At 36.8% G+C, this 19,173-nt stretch overlaps 2 protein-coding genes across 5 annotated transcripts in view; both read left to right on the top strand.

Moving 5' to 3' along the window:
• Positions 1-12,119, top strand: part of LOC121909672 (stromal interaction molecule 1-like) — a 40,351-nt gene extending 28,232 nt beyond the window's left edge. For 3 of the 4 annotated variants that reach the window (XM_042430229.1, XM_042430230.1, XM_042430231.1), the window contains 2 exons: positions 2,605-2,668; positions 7,965-12,118. In XM_042430229.1, the coding sequence (XP_042286163.1) occupies positions 2,605-2,668; positions 7,965-8,451 (551 nt within the window). In that variant the 3' untranslated portion in view covers positions 8,452-12,118. Of the gene's footprint in view, positions 1-2,604; positions 2,669-7,964 lie in introns of all 4 variants that reach the window. The other variant, XM_042430232.1, reaches the window with a different exon arrangement.
• Positions 12,120-18,167: 6,048 nt separating this feature from the next.
• Positions 18,168-19,173, top strand: part of dub (duboraya) — a 15,139-nt gene continuing 14,133 nt past the window's right edge. The window contains exon 1 of the mRNA XM_042430233.1: positions 18,168-18,257. Coding sequence (XP_042286167.1) covers positions 18,252-18,257 — 6 coding nt within the window. The 5' untranslated portion in view covers positions 18,168-18,251. The remainder of the gene's footprint in view (positions 18,258-19,173) is intronic.

Here is a 19,173-nt window from a genome sequence, read left to right on the forward strand (position 1 = left end):
GAATATGAACTTAATCTGAAAAATATAAACTAACCTTTTTAAACAAAATTATTTTTAGATGTGCTGTGAGCTTTTTTTAATATAATACACATTTAATTGTAATAATTTCTTTTTAATTCATCCATTAAAATTATTTAAAATTAGTCGTTTTCAATCTATTATAGATTGAAAAAAAAAATTGTTGATTTTGTTTTACTTGTTTGGTTTTTTTTGCTCATATCAGAAAACGTAATAATTTGGTAAATTCAATGGTTTCGATGACGCAGCAGTTTTTAAAAAGACGACTAAACATTTTGAGTCACTAGAAAGTCAGAAAGACGTCGACAAGAACAGAGGTTTAAATCAACCAGAAGTCGTTCACATGAGCATCTGTGACACGTCGAAGGTCAGACGAACATCTCCAGAGTAACGAGGTCCAAACTGATCTCACAGTAGCAGTCATGTGACCCTCGTCTGCAGACTGATGATCACATGACGTTCGTGTTCTTCTCTCACACGATATTTAACAAAACGCAGCTGGTTAAAGTTTTGACGGAGCTGCTTCATGTCGTCTGTGAATATGACGGACAGCAGGTGTCCGTGTGAACGCCTCCTCACCTTTGCAGCCTCACCGTCCTCCTCTTCCTCCCTCTTCCTCCCTCTTCCTCCCCCGTCGTCCGGTCAGACCGGACGAAGCTGTTTTTGGATGTTTTCACGCTTTGTTTTTTTTTTCCTTCGTCTGCTCACCTTTTCATTCTCTGAGGAGCTGGAAACCTCAACAGGACTTTAACAACAGTTTGACCTGCTTCTCTTCTTCTTCTCCTCCTCCTCCTCCTCCTCCTCCTCACTAACATCTTCAACACTTACAGGTCTGCAGCAGCTACAAGCGTCTTCATCATTTCTAGAAGCATCTTCATCGTTTCAGCTTCAGTTCTGACAAAAGCTGAATATGATGATTCCAAAACACCACAAAAAAACAAGAGACTTACTGTAGTAAACAACTCCAAGAATACTTAGAAGATTCTGTTCTATATAATAACTAGAGATGCACGACTCATTGTGGCTGATTGATACTGATATATGCACATGTTTTTTCCAGCTGGCTGAGGAGACTATTATGCATGCAAGCATAGATTGTACTAAATATGATCAATAAAGACAATATATGAAGGAAGAACTCAGGAAGACTGGACTTCAGGAGCTCAGTGTTAAACTTTAATGAACCTGCCAAGTGGGAGCAGCAGTAGTTTTCTTTGAGTTTATTAGACAGACAGGATTAATGTGTAGGATTTAATCTCTGGTCCACACTCTGGAGCAGAAGGTGGCGGTAATGCACCTAATACGCTGGTTGACAACCGCCGTTATGAACCAAAAAGAAGAAGAATTTTTTTTTTCTAAACAGAGTGATACCTCCTGTCAGCCGAGGGGTTTCCTATCTGTGCTGCCGAACATAGCAGCTCCTCTGCGGACTGTTTCACCCTGACGGTCCCGGTGTTTCCTCCGCAGGCTGCACTTCACTCAGCTGCTTCTTCCCGCTTTAACCTGAATAACAAACTAACAGGTGGATCCACATGGAGAGCCGAGGCTAACGTTAGCTGAGAGGCTAGCGGAGCGTTAGCCGCAGCATGTTAGGAAGCACAGCCAGCTAGCACAGCCAGCTAGCACAGCCAGCTAGCACAGCCAGCTAGCACAGCCAGCTAGCACAGCCAGCTAGCGTTAACCTCGGCTCTCCACGTGGATCCAACCGGAGCACCGAGCCCCAGTTTATTATTCAGGTTAAAGTGGGAAGAAGCAGCTGAGTGAAGTGCAGCCTGCGGAGGAAACACCGGGACCGTCAGGGTGAAACAGTCCGTGGAGGAGAAGACGACATATCAGCCTCTCATCATAATCAGCAGAATTCACTGATGCCGATATTTCATTTTAGAGCTTTTATCGGCCGATACCGATGACGTGCCGATAATATCGTGCATCCCTATTGATAATATAATATAATATGAATATAATATAATTTTTAACTGTATTTTTAAATGGTGGATTTTCGAGTCAGATTCTGTAAAAGATCCACGAGACTCACTGCAGTTTGAATGAAAGCTTGTATTTTACTTTGAAAATATTAAAATATTACTTAAAATATATGAAAAATAAAGTAGACTAACTCAGATTTCCTGGATGTAAACCTGAATTTTATGGTTTAAAAGTTGACTGTAACTTGAATATTGATAATATGGAGACAAAATTAACCTGATCAGTTTGGCTGGTTTACATAATTAGTCAATAAACTACAACACAAACAGCTAATTAGTAAAAACCTTCTTACTGTGTAGATGAATGAGAATATAAATCTTAATTTAATGTTGGAGTTTTTCAGCAGTGGCGACGTTTTACTGCAGATAATAAAAACATCATGAAATCAGTTTCTGAAACTAAAATAATTAAGATAAAACTTCCTTTTCTACTAAAACTGCACTTTTATACTTTATCACATTTGACACTTTTTTCTCTTGCAGACGTTCGGCTTTATGAATCTGATCTTTGCATTTGTAACATCTGAGTTTCTTAAAGTTATTTCTTTGTTTATGATCTTTTAAATAACGGAAACATCTCTCGCTGCTTCCTGTCCTGCAGCTCAGAGTCTGATGCCCCTGCGACAGAGGATGGGAGACCCCGCTCTGAACTTCAGCTCTCAGAGGTTGGTTGAGGGGCGGGACTTGCATCAACAGGAAGGGCGTGGCCTGTTCACATCGTCCCGCCCTCCCAGCGGCCGGCAGAACCGCAGCCGCTCTATTGGCCAGCTGGAGTTCCTCCCCGTGCCCCCCCCCCTCTCCTCTTCCCTGTCTCACCCGTCCATAGGCCCCGCCTCCCCTCTTCACCCCCCCAACTTCTCCTCTTCCTCTTCCTCCTACACTGAAAGCACAGCTAATTTTTCTGCTCTGCTCTTCCGCTCCTCTTACTTCCACTCTGTGGAGGCGGCGTCCAGCCTCCCCCCTGCGGGGGGCGCCGTGACGACGACCCGGAGACAGCGGTGTCGCTCCGGCAGCTTTGGGTATCTTCTTCTGCACGACCGTTTCCCAAAGACACTGATGCACTAATTAATCTGCCTCCTTCATCAAACATTTGAACACTCAGATTTGACCTCAGCATGAAGATTAAAACATCTGATTCATCGTCGCCGCAAACACCGACGTTTACGAGTCACAGTTATGTGATGTCAGCAGGTCGAAATTACAAGTAGTCAGTTTGCGATTCGTCTCTTTTAGTTCAGTTTAGTTCAGTTCAGTTCAGTTCAGTTCAGTTTAGTTTAGTTTAGTTTAGTTTAGTTTAGTTTAGTTTAGTTCAGTTTAGTTCAGTTTAGTTTAGTTTAGTTTAGTTCAGTGTAGTTTAGTTTAGTTTAGTTTAGTTTAGTGTAGTTTAGTTCAGTGTAGTTTAGTTCAGTTTAGTTTAGTTCAGTTTAGTTTAGTTTAGTTCAGTTCAGTTTAGTTTAGTTTAGTTCAGTTTAGTTTAGTTTAGTTTAGTTCAGTTTAGTTTAGTTTAGTTCAGTGTAGTTTAGTTTAGTTTAGTTTAGTTTAGTTTAGTGTAGTTTAGTTCAGTGTAGTTTAGTTCAGTTTAGTTTAGTTCAGTTTAGTTTAGTTTAGTTCAGTTCAGTTTAGTTTAGTTTAGTTCAGTTTAGTTTAGTTTAGTTCAGTGTAGTTTAGTTTAGTTCAGTTTAGTTTAGTTCAGTTTAGTTTAGTTCAGTTTAGTTTAGTTCAGTGTAGTTTAGTTTAGTTTAGTTCAGTTCAGTTTAGTTTAGTTTAGTTTAGTTTAGTTCAGTTTAGTTTAGTTCAGTGTAGTTTAGTTCAGTTTAGTTCAGTTCAGTTCAGTTCAGTTCAGTTTAGTTTAGTTTAGTTTAGTTCAGTGTAGTTTAGTTCAGTTTAGTTTAGTTCAGTGTAGTTTAGTTCAGTTCAGTTCAGTTCAGTGTAGTTTAGTTCAGTTTAGTTTAGTTTAGTTCAGTTCAGTTTAGTTCAGTGTAGTTTAGTTCAGTTCAGTTCAGTTCAGTGTAGTTTAGTTCAGTTTAGTTTAGTTTAGTTCAGTTTAGTTTAGTTTAGTTCAGTTCAGTTCAGTGTAGTTTAGTTCAGTTCAGTTCAGTTCAGTTCAGTTTAGTTTAGTTTAGTTTAGTTTAGTTTAGTTCAGTTTAGTTTAGTTCAGTGTAGTTTAGTTCAGTTCAGTTCAGTGTAGTTTAGTTTAGTTCAGTTCAGTTTAGTTTAGTTTAGTTTAGTTCAGTTCAGTTCAGTGTAGTTTAGTTTAGTTCAGTTCAGTTTAGTTTAGTTTAGTTTAGTTCAGTGTAGTTTAGTTTAGTTTAGTTCAGTTCAGTGTAGTTTAGTTCAGTTTAGTTCAGTTTAGTTCAGTTCAGTTCAGTTCAGTTCAGTTTAGTTTAGTTTAGTTTAGTTTAGTTTAGTTTAGTTTAGTTTAGTTCAGTGTAGTTTAGTTCAGTGTAGTTTAGTTCAGTGTAGTTCAGTGTAGTTTAGTTCAGTTCAGTTCAGTTCAGTTCAGTTCAGTTCAGTTCAGTTTAGTTTAGTTTAGTTTAGTTTAGTTTAGTTTAGTTTAGTTTAGTTTAGTTCAGTTCAGTTCAGTTCAGTTCAGTTTAGTTTAGTTTAGTTTAGTTTAGTTTAGTTTAGTTTAGTTTAGTTTAGTTCAGTTCAGTTCAGTTCAGTTTAGTTTAGTTCAGTGTAGTTTAGTTCAGTTCAGTTCAGTTTAGTTCAGTTTAGTTTAGTTCAGTTCAGTTCAGTTTAGTTTAGTTTAGTTTAGTTCAGTTCAGTGTAGTTTAGTTTAGTTTAGTTTAGTTTAGTTTAGTGTAGTTTAGTTCAGTGTAGTTTAGTTCAGTTTAGTTTAGTTCAGTTTAGTTTAGTTTAGTTCAGTTCAGTTTAGTTTAGTTTAGTTCAGTTTAGTTTAGTTTAGTTCAGTGTAGTTTAGTTTAGTTTAGTTTAGTTTAGTTTAGTTTAGTTTAGTTCAGTTTAGTTTAGTTTAGTTTAGTTTAGTTTAGTTTAGTTTAGTTCAGTTTAGTTTAGTTCAGTGTAGTTTAGTTTAGTTCAGTTCAGTTTAGTTTAGTTTAGTTTAGTTTAGTTCAGTTTAGTTTAGTTCAGTGTAGTTTAGTTCAGTTTAGTTCAGTTCAGTTTAGTTTAGTTTAGTTCAGTGTAGTTTAGTTCAGTTTAGTTTAGTTCAGTGTAGTTTAGTTCAGTTCAGTTCAGTTCAGTGTAGTTTAGTTCAGTTTAGTTTAGTTTAGTTCAGTTCAGTTTAGTTCAGTGTAGTTTAGTTCAGTTCAGTTCAGTTCAGTGTAGTTTAGTTCAGTTTAGTTTAGTTTAGTTCAGTTTAGTTTAGTTTAGTTTAGTTCAGTTCAGTTCAGTTCAGTTCAGTGTAGTTTAGTTCAGTTCAGTTCAGTTTAGTTTAGTTTAGTTTAGTTTAGTTTAGTTTAGTTTAGTTCAGTTTAGTTTAGTTTAGTTCAGTGTAGTTTAGTTCAGTTCAGTGTAGTTTAGTTTAGTTCAGTTCAGTTTAGTTTAGTTTAGTTTAGTTCAGTTCAGTTCAGTGTAGTTTAGTTTAGTTCAGTTCAGTTCAGTTTAGTTTAGTTTAGTTTAGTTCAGTGTAGTTTAGTTTAGTTTAGTTCAGTGTAGTTTAGTTCAGTTTAGTTCAGTTCAGTGTAGTTTAGTTCAGTTTAGTTCAGTTCAGTTCAGTTCAGTTCAGTTTAGTTTAGTTTAGTTTAGTTTAGTTTAGTTCAGTTTAGTTTAGTTTAGTTTAGTTCAGTGTAGTTTAGTTCAGTGTAGTTTAGTTCAGTGTAGTTCAGTGTAGTTTAGTTCAGTTTAGTTCAGTTCAGTTCAGTTCAGTTCAGTTCAGTTTAGTTTAGTTTAGTTTAGTTTAGTTTAGTTTAGTTTAGTTTAGTTTAGTTTAGTTCAGTTCAGTTTAGTTTAGTTTAGTTCAGTGTAGTTTAGTTCAGTGTAGTTTAGTTCAGTGTAGTTCAGTGTAGTTTAGTTCAGTTCAGTTCAGTTCAGTTCAGTTCAGTTTAGTTTAGTTCAGTGTAGTTTAGTTCAGTTCAGTTTAGTTTAGTTCAGTTTAGTTCAGTTCAGTTCAGTTCAGTTTAGTTTAGTTTAGTTTAGTTTAGTTTAGTTTAGTTTAGTTTAGTTTAGTTCAGTGTAGTTTAGTTTAGTTTAGTTTAGTTTAGTTTAGTTTAGTTTAGTTTAGTTCAGTGTAGTTTAGTTTAGTTTAGTTTAGTTTAGTTTAGTTCAGTTTAGTTTAGTTCAGTTTAGTTTAGTTTAGTTCAGTGTAGTTTAGTTTAGTTTAGTTTAGTTTAGTTTAGTTTAGTTTAGTTTAGTTCAGTTTAGTTTAGTTCAGTGTAGTTTAGTTCAGTGTAGTTTAGTTCAGTTTAGTTTAGTTCAGTGTAGTTTAGTTTAGTTTAGTTTAGTTTAGTTTAGTTTAGTTCAGTTTAGTTTAGTTCAGTGTAGTTTAGTTCAGTGTAGTTTAGTTCAGTTTAGTTTAGTTCAGTGTAGTTTAGTTCAGTTTAGTTTAGTTCAGTGTAGTTTAGTTCAGTGTAGTTTAGTTCAGTTTAGTTCAGTTCAGTTTAGTTCAGTTTAGTTTAGTTTAGTTTAGTTCAGTTTAGTTTAGTTCAGTGTAGTTTAGTTCAGTGTAGTTTAGTTCAGTGTAGTTTAGTTCAGTTTAGTTTAGTTCAGTTCAGTTCAGTTCAGTTCAGTTTAGTTTAGTTTAGTTCAGTGTAGTTTAGTTCAGTTTAGTTTAGTTCAGTGTAGTTTAGTTCAGTTTAGTTTAGTTCAGTTCAGTTCAGTTCAGTTCAGTTTAGTTTAGTTCAGTTTAGTTTAGTTTAGTTTAGTTCAGTTTAGTTTAGTTCAGTGTAGTTTAGTTCAGTGTAGTTTAGTTCAGTGTAGTTTAGTTCAGTTTAGTTTAGTTCAGTTTAGTTTAGTTCAGTTCAGTTCAGTTCAGTTCAGTTTAGTTTAGTTTAGTTCAGTGTAGTTTAGTTCAGTTTAGTTTAGTTCAGTGTAGTTTAGTTCAGTTTAGTTTAGTTCAGTTCAGTTCAGTTCAGTTCAGTTCAGTTTACTTCAGTTTACTTCAGTTTAGTTTACTTCAGTTTAGTTTAGTTTAGTTTAGTTTAGTTTAGTTTAGTTTAGTTTAGTTTAGTTTAGTTTAGTTTAGTTTAGTTTAGTTTAGTTTAGTTCAGTTCAGTTTAGTTTAGTTTACTTCAGTTTAGTTTAGTTCAGTTTAGTTTAGTTCAGAGTTTACAGGTTTTAATAGTCAGAATCTCCAGTTTTTCAGAACTTCTCGTGAACGTCGGTGTTTCCTTTTAATGACTGATTTTCTGTCAATTACGATTCAAGAAGAATCAGATTCTCATGTAGGAAGAACGAATCAGTCAGACGTTGGGTTTTCCTGTTTCTCTTTCTCTATTATACACTTTTTTATATTATTAAGAACAAATTTAAGAGAAAAAAGAAATCATTCATGATCGAGGCTTCGTTGCACTTTAACTTCTCATTTTCATTTCTTACTTCCTGTTTTCTTACGGAGCCCCGAAGTCTCACAAGATGAGTGAAAATTTTCTTTGCACAACTTAAAATCTTGTGCACATGAGATTAAATCATCTTCTGGGCCTTCAGGGCCTCCGTAGTTTCCCTCTTAACCGTCGTACTTCCTCCTCCATCTGAATTAGTTTTCTAATTAAATTAATACTTTAATTGATACATTTTCATATTAGTGTAACACCAGTGTTGTTTCTACATGGATGTGTTAATAGAGCTGAATACAGCCACAGGTTGTCATAGCAACAGAACAACATGCTCGTAGCTTCCTGATGAACAGAAGATATCGTTCCTTTAGCAAAATAAACTTTAGTCTCATAGTTTTAGTTTGAAACACATCCATGATGTTTACGTACTAAATTAGCATGTTAGCATTGTTAGCTTTCATCATTTAAAACATTTGCTGCCATCATTCTTTCTCTCTTTCTCTTTCAGGGACATTATGAACCGCTCAGACTCTGACTCCTCCCTCCCTCTCCCTCACGGCGAATCGCGAAGCCTGCACAGCTCCAAGCCCCTCCTCCTGTCGTCCAGGCTCCACCCCCTGCAGGGTCAGGCCTCCGGGGTTGGAGGAGGGATCGGAGGAGGAGGAGGAGGCGGTCTGGAGAAGAGCTCCAGCCTCGGGGAGCTGAGGGGCAGCTCCGCCGCCGCCGCCGCCCTCGCCTCCCACGGCTCCCACGGCTCCACCCGCTCCCTCTTCATCACTTCATCCGACGCTACCGACAGCCCGCTCATCTTCTCGTCCTCCGCCTCGTCCAGCCCGTCAATCAGCGCTCGGGGGACGGGCCTCCAGCTCCCCACCAGGAGGAGTCCTGTGGAGGAGGACGGCGGCGAGGAGAACGAGTCGTTGTCGTCGTCGTCCGGCGGACGCAGGAGAAACGCCTTTAATAAGATCTTCAAGAAGAAGCAGGGACGTCACTGAACCGGAGGAACATTTCTGCTTTACCGACCGATAATCTGAATCGTCATGGTGATGAACGAACAAAACGCTTCACTCTTTCACTTTTTACTCAACTTTTCTGGCAAATTTTTTGATATAAACATTAAATCTATAAAAGAAACGTACGATGAGGGACGTACCTGGAACCACCCAGGAGACACGGAGGTGGACGAGTCCTACAACGATGCAAACCAACGAAGAAGAAGAGAAGCCTGGCGCTGATAAGAGGCTTTTACAAAGCACAAGATCACAAAAAAAATAAAATTACTCCATGTGGGCAAATATGAGAATTTATATCTCAAACATTCTGGATAAAAACCTCCGAAAACCAAACTTAGAGCATCAGAAATCAGCATCTGGAACATTTACACAAACTATTGATGAGTCATGTGACTTATGGTTACAAGCTTTTTACATAAAAAAAAATACCAAAGACCAAATCTAACGGTTCCTTTAGGTGCTTTTCATCAACTCAAAGTCCAAATTTTAAAAAGTTTTCTTCCAACAACCACACTGGAGGTATTAATGAGGTATTTACATGTATCCAACATCGCTCAAGTGTCCGTTAAGACCTGAAGAATGTGGGACACGATTGGTTAACGAGGACATCATGTGACCTGCACAAATACAATACTGTAACGACTCGCATAATGAACAAACAGGTAGAATGAAACTCTGTTTAACAGTCAGATTCAGGAGCTGAAAGGACAAATAAATGAATAAAGACATTAAAACAAAAAAACAAAGTATTATTTTAAAGTTTTCTACTGAAAATTTTAAGGAACACGTTTCTCAAAATCAGTGATAAAAAGATATAATATTTAATAATGTGTCAGATATTAATCTGTGGAGGTTTATATAACTGTTTAGTCTTTTGAACATTAATAATAATAATAAAAATAAAAATAGTATTAAGAGTTAAGATGAAAACAACAACATAAAAGTTAATTATATGATAAGTTTACGTCTTTACGAGTTGTTGAGAATCACCTGAACGCACCATTAAACAACAGGAACCAGGGGTGCAATGGATTCTGGGATACCGAGGACCAAATCATACGGCAGTTGCATCTCAGGATCATCGAGCTCTTTGACGTCTCAGCTGCTGACGAGTTGATGATGCATGATGGGAAACGTCCATTGTTTGTCTGTTAACGCCTTTTTTTTTGTTTCATATGTATATATCAGAGTGGAGTTTATGATATTATTATCTGAGTTTGGGGCGTTAAGGGGCTCTGTTTCCATGGCGATGCATGCTTGTTTATTTTATAATAATTGTGGGTTTTTCACACCTTTTTATAAGTTTAATAACAGTAAAGAGGTGACGGGAAACGAGGGAAGAGAGAGACGCTGCAGGTCACTAAACCTCCACGTCACCATGGTAACATCACCATGGTAATGTCACCAGGGTAACCCTAGATGGTCCTCTCATGTAAACAACGTGTTGTAAACAGCTGCAGTACAACAAGTCCTGTTCAGTCTTCACCAAAGAACCTTAACATATAAACCAGTAAAGTTTGTTATTGTGTTTACTGGAAATGATTTATGATGGAAAACGTTTTTTTGGGGTTTGTTAAATGACCTTTCTTTTTTTTTTTTTTTGGTACTGTACTTTTGCATCACAACATTGTACTGAAAATCCACCTTCCAACACCTCCAGGTCTGATTTACGTTGTATCTTGTTCTGTAGTGAGACGGTTTACGTAAATGTCGGACTGGCCCTTTAAAGAGTTTGTTCACTAAAACCACAAAAACGTATTTTCCTGAACTTGTTTCCTTTCATGGCTGTTGTTCTGCGTTGGAGGCAGAACAGTGAAAACCTGGAGAGATTCCACCAGAGGGAAGAGAGGAAATAGCTTGTTTTGTAAATTGGGTGAACTGACCCTTTAATGCTCATCAATAAACACAGAATCAACAGCGGTTTGTTCACATGTGAGGAAAATCCAGTGTGACGCTGCCGTTCACCGTCATCCAAACACAACCTGAGTATATTCAGTGTTGGACGTCGGCCTGTAGAGGAAGTGTCAGGTTCTAACGTGAGGTGTGAAAGTACGAATGTAAACAGAGGTCAGTGATGAATCAGCTGATGTGTGTCGGAGGCAGGATGTGAAGTTTAAAATCGAGTTAACTTTATTTACTCTGAACAAAGACGAGAGTCACGGTGTGTTTATTTAAAGAAAGCAGCTGTCAGTGAGAGCAGCTGTGCGAGGACTTCATTACCCAGAAATCCCGTCACATGATGCTAATCTAAACATCGTCTACTTACACTGAGGTCATGTTGCACCAGAGACGCGAGCTCTTGTTGGTACAAGAAAACATTGAATTTATTGGAACATTATTCAAAATCTGTTTATTTATGAATCAACGGCAATAAACAAACTATTGAAGAATATAATAAACTGTTTGTCTTTGGTTGATTGTGCTGTTTCTTCTTCTCTGCTGGATTTATCCTGCAGAAACATCTGTTTAATGTTTTAGAAACAAATGGAGTCATGAATATAATATAATCAGGTATCGTTTTTATTTTATTAATTCTGTAATTTACGATGCTCTCAAACTGCTCAATCTGTGCTTCTGAATTAATAATTCAGACTTTTAAATTAATAATTTGTGCTCTTGAATGAGTAAATTGTGCTTTAGAAAGAATCATTTGTGCTTTGGAATAAATAACTTGTATTTTAATAATAATAATGAATAACTCAAATGACTAATTTCATGCTCTCAGCTTTTACAACATAATTCTTGCTCTCCAATTAATAAATCTTGCTCTTGAATTAATAACTTGCTCTCAGACGACTTCATTCATGCTTTCTAATCACTTAATTTGTGCTCTCGACTTGAATGATTTGATCTTAATAAATGATTTAATGACTTAATTTGTAATCCTGAATGACATAATTCATGCTAATTAATAAACCGACTCAAATTATTAACTTGTGCTTTAGAATTAATTGTACTTTCGTAATAATAGTTTGTGCTTTCAAATGACTTAAATGTTCCCTCAAAAACACAGAACTCTAATTAGTAAACAATGCTCTTAAATTATTAACTAGCGCTCTGACTCAGACTTTCAAATGAATAACTTGTATTATTGAATGACGTCTTTTAAACTTTCTAATTTAGTTTGTGCTCTAAAGTGATTTAATCTGCTCTCACAGCTGGATCTCGTTTCCTGTTCAGGCCTTTTGAGATGTGAAAGTCGCTCTAGTGAGACTGGAAACTTGTGACCAGGGGTCAAAGGTTAATAATGTTAGGGACTCGTGTATCTGCCTGCTGAAACTCTTAAAACTCTACTTTTTAGTGACTTTTATCAGTTTTTGATATCTATGAGTTTTGATGTGCAGCTCTTTTTTTAGTCCCTGAATGTCATTTTTATATTTAGACATCAAAGAGTTGAAAAGCGTCTTCTTGTTCTGTCTCTGTGGCGTCTGTCATGATCTCTCAGCTCAGTCTGATCAAGCTGAATATTGACAAAAGCCCCTCATTAAGAGCTCAGCTGTTGACTTAGACTATATAGGCGGTGCGTTCAATGACCCGTCAGCTGCTCGGGAAACCTGTCAGAAAGAGGCTGAACTGGAACCAGCAGGTGGCAGCACTGAGTTGCTGGGAAACAACAGCAGACTGAAGTGAAGCAACGTTCAGGCTTCATTTTGACCTGTAAACGGTCAAATTCAGCTGTTTTATCTCTTAAAACCATTGATAATGTGATCTTACTGACTTCTACACATTAGTGGAAACTAAGTTACCAAGTACTTTGAGGTACTTGTGCTTTACTTGAGTATTTCCATGTGATGCTACTTTATACTTCCACTCCACTACATTTATTTGACAGCTTTAGTTACTTTTCAGATGAAGATTTGACACAATGGATAATATAAAAAGTCCAAAAACTGAAAACTGATTTGTTTTTTCTTTTTTGCCATCAACAAAAGTTTACTTGTATGAAATATGAAAGTTGTGATAATATGAGGTTTAAGAGACTTTTAAGATATAAAATTATAAATATATATATAATAAAAGTGATTTGCTCCTCTGTCAATGTAAAGCAATTTTTACAAAAATCACCTGGAGATAAACATTCAGGGTGTTTTTGTGTCCGTGAGGTGATGTGTGATAAGATTTTATCTCATGTTTCACAGTGACGCCTCTGAAGATCAACAGATGTTCACTAAAAAGTGTTAAATGCAGTGAGGTCATCGTTCATTATTAAAAACCTTAAAATAAAACATTAAACAGCTCAGATTAGTTTCCACACAGAGGGGACAAAGTCCCAAGTAGGTCTCAAGTCTGGGTTATGAAATCCCAAGACAACACCACCAAGTCCCAAATTAAGTCCCAAATAAAGACCAACAAGTCCCAAATTAAGTCCCAAATAAAGACCAACATGTCGCAAATTAAGTCCCAAATAAAGACCAACATGTCCCAAATTAAGTCCCAAATAAAGACCAACAAGTCCCAAATTAAGTCCCAAATAAAAACCAACAAGTCCCAAATTAAGTCCCAAATAAAGACCAACATGTCCCAAATTAAGTCCCAAATAAAGACCAACAAGTCCCAAATTAAGTCCCAAATAAAGACCAACAAGTCCCAAATTAAGTCCCGAATAAAGACCAACAAGTCCCAAATTAAGTCCCAAATAAAGACCAACATGTCCCAAATTAAGTCCCAAATAAAAACCAACAAGTCCCAAATTAAGTCTCAAGTCAAGACCAACAAGTCCCAAATTAAGTCCCAAATAAAGACCAACAAGTCCCAAATTAAGTCCCAAATAAAGACCAACATGTCCCAAATTAAGTCCCAAATAAAGACCAACAAGTCCCAAATTAAGTCCCGAATAAAGACCAACAAGTCCCAAATTAAGTCCCAAATAAAGACCAACAAGTCCCAAATTAAGTCCCGAATAAAGACCAACAAGTCCCAAATTAAGTCCCGAATAAAGACCAACAAGTCCCAAATTAAGTCCCGAATAAAGACCAACAAGTCCCAAATTAAGTCCCGAATAAAGACCAACAAGTCCCAAATTAAGTCCCAAATAAAGACCACCAAGTCCCAAATTAAGTCCAAAATAAAGACCAAGTCCCAAATTAAGTCTCAAGTCAAGACCAACAAGTCCCAAATTAAGTCCCGAATAAAGACCAACAAGTCCCAAATTAAGTCCCAAATAAAGACCAACATGTCCCAAATTAAGTCCCAAGTAAAGACCAACAAGTCCCAAATTAAGTCCCAAATAAAGACCAACAAGTCCCAAATTAAGTCCAAAATAAAGACCAAGTCCCAAATTAAGTCCCAAATAAAGACCAACAAGTCCCAAATTAAGTCCCGAATAAAGACCAACAAGTCCCAAATTAAGTCCCAAATAAAGACCAACAAGTCCCAAATTAAGTCCCGAATAAAGACCAACAAGTCCCAAATTAAGTCCCGAATAAAGACCAACAAGTCCCAAATTAAGTCCCAAATAAAGACCACCAAGTCCCAAATTAAGTCCAAAATAAAGACCAAGTCCCAAATTAAGTCCCAAATAAAGACCAACAAGTCCCAAATTAAGTCCCAAATAAAGACCAACATGTCGCAAATTAAGTCCCAAATAAAGACCAACATGTCCCAAATTAAGTCCCAAATAAAGACCAACAAGTCCCAAATTAAGTCCCAAATAAAAACCAACAAGTCCCAAATTAAGTCCCAAATAAAGACCAACATGTCCCAAATTAAGTCCCAAATAAAGACCAACAAGTCCCAAATTAAGTCCCAAATAAAGACCAACAAGTCCCAAATTAAGTCCCGAATAAAGACCAACAAGTCCCAAATTAAGTCCCAAATAAAGACCAACATGTCCCAAATTAAGTCCCAAATAAAAACCAACAAGTCCCAAATTAAGTCTCAAGTCAAGACCAACAAGTCCCAAATTAAGTCCCAAATAAAGACCAACAAGTCCCAAATTAAGTCCCAAATAAAGACCAACATGTCCCAAATTAAGTCCCAAATAAAGACCAACAAGTCCCAAATTAAGTCCCGAATAAAGACCAACAAGTCCCAAATTAAGTCCCAAATAAAGACCACCAAGTCCCAAATTAAGTCCCGAATAAAGACCAACAAGTCCCAAATTAAGTCCCAAATAAAGACCAACAAGTCCCAAATTAAGTCCCGAATAAAGACCAACAAGTCCCAAATTAAGTCCCGAATAAAGACCAACAAGTCCCAAATTAAGTCCCAAATAAAGACCACCAAGTCCCAAATTAAGTCTCAAGTCAAGACCAACAAGTCCCAAATTAAGTCCCGAATAAAGACCAACAAGTCCCAAATTAAGTCCCAAATAAAGACCAACATGTCCCAAATTAAGTCCCAAGTAAAGACCAACAAGTCCCAAATTAAGTCCCAAATAAAGACCAACAAGTCCCAAATTAAGTCCAAAATAAAGACCAAGTCCCAAATTAAGTCCCAAATAAAGACCAACAAGTCCCAAATTAAGTCCCAAATAAAGACCAACATGTCCCAAATTAAGTCCCAAATAAACACCACCAAGTCCCAAATTAAGTCTCAAGTCAAGACCAACAAGTCCCAAATTAAGTCCCGAATAAAGACCAACAAGTCCCAAATTAAGTCCCAAATAAAGACCAATATGTCCCAAATTAAGTCCCAAATAAAGACCAACAAGTCCCAAATTAAGTCCCGAATAAAGACCAACAAGTCCCAAATTAAGTCCCAAATAAAGACCAACATGTCCCAAATTAAGTCCCGAATAAAGACCAACAAGTCCCAAATTAAGTCCCAAATAAAGACCAACAAGTCCCAAATTAAGTCCCAAATAAAGACCAACATGTCCCAAATTAAGTCCCAAATAAACACCACCAAGTCCCAAATTAAGTCCCAAATAAAGACCAACATGTCCCAAATTAAGTCCCAAATAAAGACCAACAAGTCCCAAATTAAGTCCCAAATAAAGACCAACACGTCCCAAATTAAGTCCCAAATAAAGACCAACAAGTCCCAAATTAAGTCCCAAATAAAGACCAACATGTCCCAAATTCAAACTCAAATATCTCTGGTTGCATAATTTGAGTCCACACGTCTGTTAAAATAACATTTTTGGATCAAATATAATTTCTGCTTGAACGTAAACATGACGATGAACTGAAAATGTCTCAGATCTGTGTTTGTTTGCATTCGGGTGAAACTTTTCTTGTGAACGTAGAATTTGTTTCTAACAGAAGCTCTGATGTTGCATCACGTCTCTGGTCGCTTTTCCGGTCGCATTAATTTCACCTTATAAGGTTTCCTCCTTCGTGTTGCAGTGTCTGTTTCACTCCTCCCCTCCAACCACGTCCGGTATTTCTGCAGAGGACAAACCGTCAACACTGATTGGAAGATAAAGATGAGCTACACCCAGAAGAGGAATATTTACATTTTTACAGGTCTAAATACTCGTTGATGACCAAACTTTTGTCATTTTGTCTGTAAGAATCTGAAATAAAACCTTCTCAGATCCCAGAATGCTGCCTGTAAGAGCTCTCTGTTCAAAAACTCATTCAGAAATCAGTCGTTTTTTTGTGCCGTATATTAAAAGAACTGTCGGTTTCAGATTTTCTTCTTATGCAACAGTGAAGAAACTCAAAAGGAGAAATGAAAGACGAAAATTTATCATGTCGAGTGACTCAACTTCCCGTAAAGCGCAGGAAACATCCTGCAGAGCTGCAAGTTCCTCTTCATCCAAATTATCTCAAAAATCTGAAAAACACACTAAAACCTCTGATGTGTGAAACCACATACACACACACACAAGGGGTGGACAAAATAACAGGAACACCTGAGTCCTGTCATTGATTTCACTCAGTGAGCTGTTGTTTTATGTTGTTGAGTGTTTGTTTTTATTGATTTATTGGTTTATTTATTTTAGGGACAGTATATATTAATAAACGCCGCCGTAAATGCAGCCGTTAGCTCTGGACAGATGTTACAACATCACCTTAAATAAGATTAAATAAGATTAAAACAATAATAATAAAATTACACAGCGCTCTGCACTGCAACATTCACCTGTTCACACACTCTCATTCTCTCAGAGATCGATGTCTTTGCTTTATTTAAGAATCAAGCTGCAGAGACTTGAACCTCGTGTCAGTGACGTGCAGGTCGTGCTGCGAGTAGAAACAGTGAAAGCTGGCGTGATGTCGATGGATCAGAACTCTGCTGCAGGTTTCAAGTGTCAACAAGCTGATTTTCACACAAATGAACAGAAACTAAAGGAAGTCTGGTGGAGCAGAAACTAATCTTATAACTGGAAAGTTTTACTTTATAATAAAAAGGTTTTCTCGTTATAATGACATAATTATTCATGTTGAAATGAGGTTTTTTTCAAATCAGCTTCTACATTATCAAACTAAAGAACTTAAGTATAAAGTCCAGAGGTTGAGACAAGAAGCACAACAAGCTGGTGAAGTTCCTGCACATGCTCAGTGGCGTCTGCTGTACACAGAACTACATGATGCTGTTATTAGTCTTTGGAGACGTTTCTAAACAAACTAACCGAACTCTTAATGATGAAGGAACATGTCTTAAGTGTCTTATATAAGTACAGTTTGAGGTACTTGTACTTTACTTGAGTATTTCCATGTGATGCTACTTTCTACATTTCAGAGGGAAATATTGTACTTTCTACTCCACTACATTTATTTGACAGCTTTAGTTACTTTTCAGATGAAGATTTGACACAATGGATAATATAACAAGCTTTTAAAATACAACACATTGTTAAAGATGAAACCAGTGGTTTCCAACCTTTTTGTCTTTTGACGTCTTACAAAAAGCAGTGTGTAGTCGGGGTCACATTTCACATGTCTATGAGTTGTTAACAGCTCCACCAAATAGTGATTTTTCCCTCTAAACTTCTCACATGCTTTCATTTCAATAAATGTTCAAATGATCCAATATTTCAGCAAAAATCAAAGATTAGAGAAAAAGTCCAAAAACTGAAAACAGATTTGTGTATCAGAACTTTGTTTTTTCTTCTTTCCTCTCCCATTAATCATCTCACCACCCCTCAGATTTATCTGCTGACCCTTTGGAGGGACCCGACCCCTAGGTTGGGAACCACTGGACTAAACTAGCTAACTGTATATAAAGTAGTGTAAACTAGCTCCACCTCCAGCAGCTACAACAGTAACATGCTGCTCTAACACTGATGCTTCACTATTAATAATCTAATGATGTCATATATAATAATATATCAGTCAGAGGGACCAAACCACTACTTTTACTGCAATACTTTAACTACATCAAGCTCATAATACTTATGTACTTTTACTGCAATACTTTAACTACATCAAGCTCATAATACTTATATACTTTTACTTGTAACAGAGTATTTTTACATGTCTGTATTAGTACTTTTACTGCAGTAAAGGATCTGAGTACTACTTGTTAGTAGATCAGTTAATTGTCGGTTTGTTGACAATAAGCAAAATATAGAAAATCATCAGAATTATCCTTTAAAAACTATTTTAAATCGCGGCGTTTTGATTTTCTTGCGGATCTTGTTGACTGTATTTAGTCTCGGTGGTATTTTTGTTGTGATATGAATGTAAATTAAAACACCTTCAATAAATCAACAGTTAGAGAGAGAGAGAGAAATGACAAACATGTGACAGAACATGAGCTGCTCTCTGTCAGTATCTGTAGTGAGTCTGCTTCTATATTTAACCTCTCTCTCCCTCTCTCTCTCTCTCTCTCTCTCTCTCTCTCTCTCACATACTCGACATAAACGAAGCTGCGGAGAGACAACCAGCAGGATGGAGGTAAAACTCTTCTAACTTTACTCTAACGCTGCTGCTGCTGCTGCTGCTCTGTTTGCATGTGTGTGTTTGTGTTGTGCTCTTCTTTCTCTATGAGTTTTCTGTTCGACTGAAGATGTTTCAAAGTGGATTTTGTCCGAATACTTGCAGAAGCGTCGACTCTTTAAGTGTTCATCTGCTCGCTGACGGTTTTAATTTGGCTTCCTGAACACGTTTCTGCTTCTTTTTGTCTCGATACGATGATGAAGCTGCAGGTTCGACACGTTGGGTTCAACTGAACTTTGCATCTGACTTTATCAACACGCTCGTGGTGTTTTATCAGCAGGCGTTCAACACGTGCGACGAAGACTCTTAAACGTTTCCTTTTATTACAGTTGCATTTATAGATTTTGTGTTTCCTGCAGTTATTTCTGTTTTATGATAAATATGAACTTCACACAAACTGAATAAAAGCGAGAGAAGTTCACAGATATGTCAGACACACAGATCAGTGCGTTGATGAAACATCACATCGTGTTTCGATCTTTTAAATTCCTCATATCGAAAGCCAGATGTCAGAGCTTTCCAACGGCACACAAACGCACCGCATGTTTGTGGATCAGAGGACGTTTCTCAGACATCTGCAAATAAAATGAAAACGATCCCACACGTGTAACGTGATGCATGCAAGCAAAAACATACAGCATCTGTGAGCTTTTATTCATAGTAAAACACAAAACACATTTCTGATGTTTTATCTGACGTTGCGTTTGTGTGAGTTTCATGTTAAAGTAAAATAATCTGTAGAGCGACGTGTATGTATGTGTGTGTGTATGTTCAGAGGTTACTGCAGGTCACACATTCTTTAACATCAGCGCTGCAGTGACAAATGTTTTTGGTGTTATTTTAGATGGTTTTTTTTATTTAAAGGACAGGTTTA

This window comes from Thunnus maccoyii, chromosome 13 (genome assembly GCF_910596095.1).
Source record: "Thunnus maccoyii chromosome 13, fThuMac1.1, whole genome shotgun sequence".
Lineage (NCBI taxonomy): Eukaryota > Metazoa > Chordata > Actinopteri > Scombriformes > Scombridae > Thunnus > Thunnus maccoyii.